At 58.8% G+C, this 7422-nt stretch overlaps 1 protein-coding gene across 1 annotated transcript; it reads right to left on the bottom strand.

Moving 5' to 3' along the window:
* Window positions 1-2265: 2265 nt before the first annotated feature.
* Window positions 2266-2565, bottom strand: VOLCADRAFT_35798 (uncharacterized protein; the record flags this gene model as incomplete). The annotated part of the gene is made up of 1 exon (XM_002949084.1): window positions 2266-2565. A coding segment is annotated over one exon (300 nt), but the record flags the coding sequence as incomplete, so codon positions are not given.
* Window positions 2566-7422: the final 4857 nt, after the last annotated feature.

The following is a 7422-nucleotide window of genomic DNA, read 5'->3' as shown; positions in this document are numbered from 1 at the left end:
TTGCACGCGCCAGGGAGGGGAGGGGAGGGACGGCATTCCAACGGGAACGAAACCCGGGACAACCACCGCAGTTCCTGACCGAGACCGGCACCGTTGCCTATTCAGGACACTTCGCGTCACGTCACACCCTTGTCACGGACCGGCCTCACCGAACCCGCGGCAGCCCGCAGCCCCCGTCCGCACTCCCCCACCACAACACGTTCCAATGGGTCCTCTCTCGCGCCGTGTCCTATCTCATCACCACGATGATGATGGTGGTGATAATGGTGATGTGGAGGGGGGGGCGACGGGGGAGGAGGACATCGATCGGTGGGTAAGTGGCCGTCATAGAGTCATGACGGAGCGGGGTTTGAGGGATTTTGAAGATGTACCCTGGGAGGCGACATACCACGCACCCACACACCCACACCTTCCCGGGGCGGCAAGCCAGAGCCGGAACAGCAGTGCCACGTCCCACTTCTCATCACTACCCCATCGCTGCGCAGTACATACAAAGCGAGGCATACAGACAAAAATAAGAAGATGAACATATAGACAGAGAGATAGACAGACAGACAGACACGTAGGCAGACGTACACCACATCACATCACAACGCCATAAAGTGTGTTCTGATGGCTGATTGCTGAATGATGTGATGTGATGCGGCCCCAAACTGCCCAGTCCTTCCACCCCCAAACCCCCAAACCCCACCCCCAGCAGCCCCACTACCTATACAAAGCGACACCAGTCGAGGCCAGCTGGGGCGACAAGGCAATATTGCTCCACGCTGGAATCTATGGAGACCTGAGACCTTCGAATTCTGTTCGCTAAAACCCTCCCGGGGGGGGTTCCCCTCTTGTTAGTAGTAGTAGGAGGGGAAGGTGGCGTCAAGGAGAAGTGACACGTAATTCCCTATTACCACTACTACTGATACTGCTATACTGTTGGTAATGGTAATGATGGTGATGCTGCTATCAGAGATGCTACACCAACATACATACATATGCACACACTGAGGATACACGCTGGATGTCGTACTTCAGGGCGGCCAGCTCCAAGTCCTAAACAGAGCGAAACAAATGCACACGAACCAAAGCCACAACAGCAACAACTCCACCCCAGTTTTACGAAAAGAAACACGGACGTACAAACAGACAAACAGATGGGCACGCGGGCGCAAGGACCCGACACGGCCTCTTCACCACCAGGCTCTTTGGATAACAGCCTACTATTCGAGTCATACCAATACGCGGAGGTCACGGAGACTGTGGCGCTATTGGCGTTACGGTTCCGATTGGGCGATTCGCGGGCAAATCCCATGTCCAAGAATGCATTCCTGGACATGGCTGAGATTTGCTCATCCCAAACTCTTCCTACTATGTAGTACACCCCGCCACCCCTCAATTATGCTCCGTACAATAAATGCAATACAGTTGATCTTCTCTTGGGAATACAGCCGCCCCGCCGGGTGGCTGGAGCCCTCGTGAGACCCTGGGGGCCCAGCCGCCCGTACCAAGAACGTCCCCGCCTTGCAAACGGTTTGCGGCTTGCAGCGCGCGACTGGTGGTGGATTCCTAACCCCCTTCCGCAGGCGGCGGAGGGCTCCGGGCCGCCAAGGCGGGGTGTAGCGGGGGAGATGTGGGCGGATGCCCGGCGCCGCGACATCCACATAATGGCCAGCTCCAAACACTGCCGCACAGCCACTGCTACTCAGCGGCAGCTGCCGCTCCGCCGCTCTGCTGCTGCAGCCCTCTCCTCCGTACCCCGACTGGATAGGCTCCGTGGGCGGCGGCCGGGGCTCTCCTCTCTAGGCGGGAGCTCCTCCTCCCCAGCAGCAGCCGACCCCGACCCCAAACCCATTAGCAGTGGCGAGAGGTCAGGTTGCACAGGTCCTTGGGGGCCGGGAGCAATGGCGGCAATAGCAGCAGCAACATAGGACACAGCGAGGGAGGGCAGGGGATCGGTCGGTGGCGAGGAGTGCACTGGTGTCCAAAATTCAGCGTCCGTATCCAAGGGCACCGTCCGCAACAGGGAATTTTGTCTGTCTGTCTGTCTGACTGTTAACCTGACAGAATGGCTGGTTACAGCAGCAAGCAGCATCCCCCTCCGCTTCCCCGGCCCTCCCAAAACCTCCGCGCCGCCATTTAGCCCACCACGTCTCCCCCAACCACTGCAATTACTTCCCCTTCCCTTCACCTCCTCCCCCCCACCCACATCATCACCCAATCCCAGTCATTCGCAATCCCAGTCACACGCACCTCGTCATCCAGTCGGCCGACCTCCTCCCCCGACTTGACGTGTTCCACAAACGACTCGTTGGGCGTCATGAGCTGCAGACAGTAGAGCTTGCTGCCGGTGCTGGTGTTGTCAATACCGTGAACCGCGCGAGGAGGGAACACCACACAGTCCCCGGCGCGCACGGGGAAGCGCTGGCCGTTGCAGAAGGCGACCCCCTCGCCCGCCAACACAAAGAACAGCTCGTGTGCGGCCTTATGGATGTGGAGGGGGGTGTGGTGACCGGGCTCAAAGACCTCCACGCCGAAGGACAGAGACAGGCCGAGTTCTGTGGGATCGAACACAAACGCCTGAACCGGCGGAGGGGGGATGGGGAAGGTGGGGAGTGGGGAGGGGAAAGGGGAAATCATGATGCTGACGGTGACGATGCTACTATGATGGTTGTGGCAGGGGCGCAGTGGTGCAAGACGAAGCCAAGGCGCTCAACTGCCGACTGTAGTCCGGGGATCCGGCTGCTGGAGCCCGAAGCAATATTCTCCACGCCCGCATCTTCAAGCCACCAGCTCCTCCAGCGCTGTCCTGTCCTGTCCTGTCCTGTCCAGCTCGCGTGCTGGGACCCCGTCGCCAGACAGCCCTTCCCTCGACCTCTCAGGCGGTTCCTCTTTTCCCGCACAACCCACCGTCATCTCAAGGATACTCCATCCCGCGCCTCTGTCCCTGACCCTTCTACCCCCTCCCCCCAACCCCCGCTACCCCTAACCGGGGGCTACCCTGCGACTCAGCCCCCTGACCTCACTCACCAGTTTGTTGGTCTGCCGGGGGAACCGAAACGCCTTGAAGTCCTCCAGGGCCCTCTGCAGCAGCACACACCCCGAGGATGCAGTCCGGGAGCCGCTGCTGGGACTCGAACTGGGGAGCGACTTGGAGCCGCCATACAGACTGCTCGCCACTGCACCGGGCCCCTGCTGCTGCGGCAGTTGCTGCTGGGGGAGATGCTGGGGTGATAAGGTGCCTGCTGCTGCAAGGGACGGTCCCTGCAGGGGCCGCGGTGTAAAGCGGGCTGCTGCCCGGGGAACAAAGGCAGCTGCTAGAGCGGACTTCAGCGCTCGTATGGATGAGGCCGCCGATGCCGCAACGTGGCGCAGCAGCCAGCCCGGAAAGTGCGGCACCGAGGGGCGGAGGTCGGGGCTGGGGCTGGATGAGGGCGCGGAACGCGTTGTTGCGGGAGCCAGCGTGATATGCGCGGTGCGGTCTGGCATTGCGGACGCATTGGGACCGTTGATTTCGTCCAAAGTGGATTGGGATTGGGAATTATTATTGTTGTTGTAGAGGTGTGCAATAGCTTTAGAGGCGCGCTGCTGAACGCCGCTGAGCATGTCGGCAGCTTCTTGCTGAGACAGCTCGCCATCATAGTCGCCTTGGCACTCATTGACCAGAATTTGCAAGTCGGCATGGCTGGGAGAGGGCGCGACGACGCATCCTGGTGGCAGCATGAGAACGCTGGCAGGGAAATGGAATTTGAGGACAGCGGGCGGCTGGTCGTCGCTCGTGGAGCGCAGCTCGGTGGTGTTGTGCCATGCGATAAGGCTGTCGCCCGCGTGCAGCCTGCGGACTGTGCCGTCAGCTGTTTCGACACTTCCTGTGCCCGCAAGCACGTACAAGACGTCCAACATACGGGAGCTCGTAGCAACAGCGTCGTCTGTCCATGTACCGGAACCGTAACTTGTGCAACGCACGGACGCAGCTCCTGCAACGTGCGGCTCATCAAGCGAGCTCCTTTTGACGCACTCCAATGAAGCCCCAAATGGGAGCTCCGGCTGCCCAAATGCTCGGCCAGGCCCGAGCAACGGGATAATTTGTTGCTCGCCCTTGAGGAGTTTTGCACTGCCCGCGAGCTTGGCAACTATTGCTCCTCCGAAAGGCAGCTGACTTTGGCCCATGGCAGGGCTTGAGCTGGCAGGGCAGCTGTTGAAAGGGCGAAGCAGAACACATTTCAGTTTGCAACCGGGACCGTAATCCCGTAAGGAGATTGTAAGAATGCAAGAGAACCCGACTTATAAAGGTAGAGTACTCTTTGCGCACACGACTCCTTACCGAAAGGTCTGCCGGTGAACCCGGTTTCCCAGCCGGCACGAGCCCCAGGTCCTATCCGAATGGCAGCTTCGTGACGTGTAAGACATGGTAAATCCAGTTAGCAATATGCACGCGAAGTATGCCGGGGTTTTTGTAAAACAGCCTGTTGCGCGAAATGACTAATCCTTTCTATGGTCGCAGGTAAAGCACTAGGAGGAATCGTAGGTATCGGCGATGTTGGTATCGCGAAGAAGAGTTCGGAATTTGTAGGATTGGCTAGTACGACACACGTAACTTGCAAGTTGCGATTCGTTGCATTTCAGTGTTGCATTCATATACAATGCGCGTTATGTCTTCATTACGGCTTTTTTTTGAAGCGCCTGATGAGGTTCGATGTTAAGTGGTGCAGTCGCGGAGACCTTGCGGGAAGGTCGCTATCTACAACCTGTGCGTAGAAACAGCCATCAGGTCGTTTGCGCTTTATTCTCAAGTCGTTAAAGGGCTTTCTGACAGGCCCGGAATGCTGGTTCCTGAACTGGACCAACCGTCGCCTTCCCGTCAGCCTCCATCAGTCAGCATCATTAATTTCCCCGGCAATCATTGGGCCCGTTGGGCAGAAACAATTTATGGTGTAACTGACGGCGCGATGAGCAAAAGTCACAGCCTCTACTGCCCCCTTCAGCGGCAGCTTGGCGCTGCAGCCTTGCCTGGCCGCCATGGGATGCACCCAGAATCCTCACGCAAACCCGCAGTCCCGCTCATAGCTCAGGGCCCTTGATTCACGCCAAGTATGGAAGGTCCCCATCCCTTCCTCAGGATCTGGTTGTTTCTTCCCGTGTCCCCAGCGCACGTCATACACGCACCACCGGGCGTAGCCCCGCCAGCGCCGCTGCCGCCAGTAGGCGCAAGACTGTGGCCCCGTTCCGCCGAAAGGTTATGGTGTGAAGTAACTGATCGAGGCGCACACAACAGACATAGACAAGAACTAGAGACTCACACATGGCGGCGACACATATAGGGGACATGAGCAAGGGGCGGCATGGGGCGTGTGTATGTGTGTCAGGAGTGAATTGCAGAAATTCCGGGGCTTCATTCCCCAGGCTGTATCCAAGGTACACGGAACTATAGGATTCATCTTAAGCAGTCGCGCGCACAGTGCGAATGCTTCAGCTTGTAATGGCCAGCAGTTCGGCTTTATCTCACGGAGGTCGAAACTGGCGGATGTGGCGCGCCTGAGCTAGTTTCTCAGGGAGCCGTGATACCTATGGGCGAGCTTCTGTTCTGTACTCCCCCCGTGGTGTATCTGAGATATGCTGAGTCCACCCGACGTGTCAAGCTTTCGCATTCGTACAGAATTCGTACAACTGCAAAGCGGGAATAGCTAAACAATATTGCTCCAATACTTTATGATCTCGATTAAGATAAATGGAGACAGCCACAGAAAATGCCCCGGCGAGTGAGCCAACACCAGAGCAACGGCAGGAGCAAGAACGCAAGGAAGTCCGTGAACGAATACGCTTGCTTCGTGAGAGGCTCGTCTATAGATGTAGGGATGTGGGAAGATGGAAAATGTTTACGCCTGCATCTGTGGAAGTGCCACGAGAGCCGGCCAAAGCAGAAGCGGAGAAAACGCTGTTCAATATTATCACTGGATGCCTATTCGATCCGACAACGTTAATTCCTGTGGAGGTGCAGGCGCTGCACAAAAAGGTTCGTAAGCTGGCGATGAAGACTTTGACGCAGCCGATCAACTGACACCAGACTCGTTACAAGAGCACATGACGCAGTAGCTGTCGCTAAGAGAGACATGAAATCTCTTATATCTATGTGTCGTTCCCTATCACTCCCTTCATCCTGTCCGCGCCGTACGCCTCCCTTCCAGCCTTCGGCGCGCGCGAACATTTTTTCAATCCTCTCCGAAGCCCACATCCTACTCACACCCCTGGCTGACACACCTGCCGCTCGCCCGGGGTCCACCACCTGCCTCCACTCCGGTTCCTCACTCCTCCACTTCTGCCAGCAACCCTATCGACCCCCGCAACCGTGGCCACCCTATCCTTTGCCACCACACAGATCTTGGCGGATCCCGCCAGCGAGCACTACGAGGAGGCCCTTTCCGCTCTGGGGCTGTCCACCCCCGAGCCGCTGATTCACAAATTGTCCTCCATAACATTCAAATTCGGGAACTCGGAATTCAGCTGCCTCAAAATCGGCCAGCTGGCGTTTGCAGACGGTGTCCGGATGTACGTGACCCGCGTGGACCGGCCTGCGCTCACCAGGTGTGTGTGTATGTATGTATGTTCGTATGTGTGTCCGTTCGTATGTGTGGTTGCTTTTGTAGCGTTCCAAATTAGTGTGGTTTGTGGTTTGTGGGATTGCGGGTGTTTTGTGCCACGGTGTGCCGAATGAGGGGCGCTGGTGTGTCCGTCCCAGAAGTCTCCTCCGCCGCCTGCTCTCCCCCAACCTCCCGCGGCCCTCACACCCCCCCCCGGCCCGCGGCCCTCTTCCACGGTGCCGCAGGCTCACCGGCATTGAGGACCCCGACCGCCACAAGCAGCAGCAGGGGCAGCAGCAGCAGCAGCAGGGGCAGGGTCAACAAGGGCAGACGGGAACCAACCAGGCTGGATCAGCCCAGGCTCAGCAGCAGCAGGCTCAGCAGCAGCAGGGCCAGCAGCAGGGCCAGCAAGCCCACGTGCAGGTGCAAGGCCAGCAACAGCAGCAGGGGCAGCAAGGCCTTATGGGGATGGCGGGGCAGCCGGGACTGGGCCTTATGGGGCCGGATGGCAGCGGCGGCATGGCCGTAATGCCGCCTCTGGGTCCCGGCGGCATGGTGGGACTTCCCCCTGGAGCGATGATGGGGCCGGGGGCAGCTGCTGGTGGCGGGGGCGGGGGCGCCGGGGGGGGATTCGGAATGCGGGCCCCCCTCGGCCCCGCGGGTCCTCAAGGAGCGGGGTTCGGGTTCATGGGTGGTGGGGTCAGGCCGCCAGGTACGTGTATGTATGTATGTATGTATATATGTATGTATGGATGTATGGGAGCGTGTGCGGTAGATAGGCCTGAGTACGTTGGCTTGGACTTTAGGGGTGGGGGTGGGGGGTGGGCAGGTGGGGGGTTTGGACGCAGGTGCGCGGTAG

Source organism: Volvox carteri (genome assembly GCF_000143455.1).
Source record: "Volvox carteri f. nagariensis unplaced genomic scaffold VOLCAscaffold_13, whole genome shotgun sequence".
NCBI lineage: Eukaryota > Viridiplantae > Chlorophyta > Chlorophyceae > Chlamydomonadales > Volvocaceae > Volvox > Volvox carteri.
This window is presented reverse-complemented; position numbering and strand designations above follow the sequence as displayed.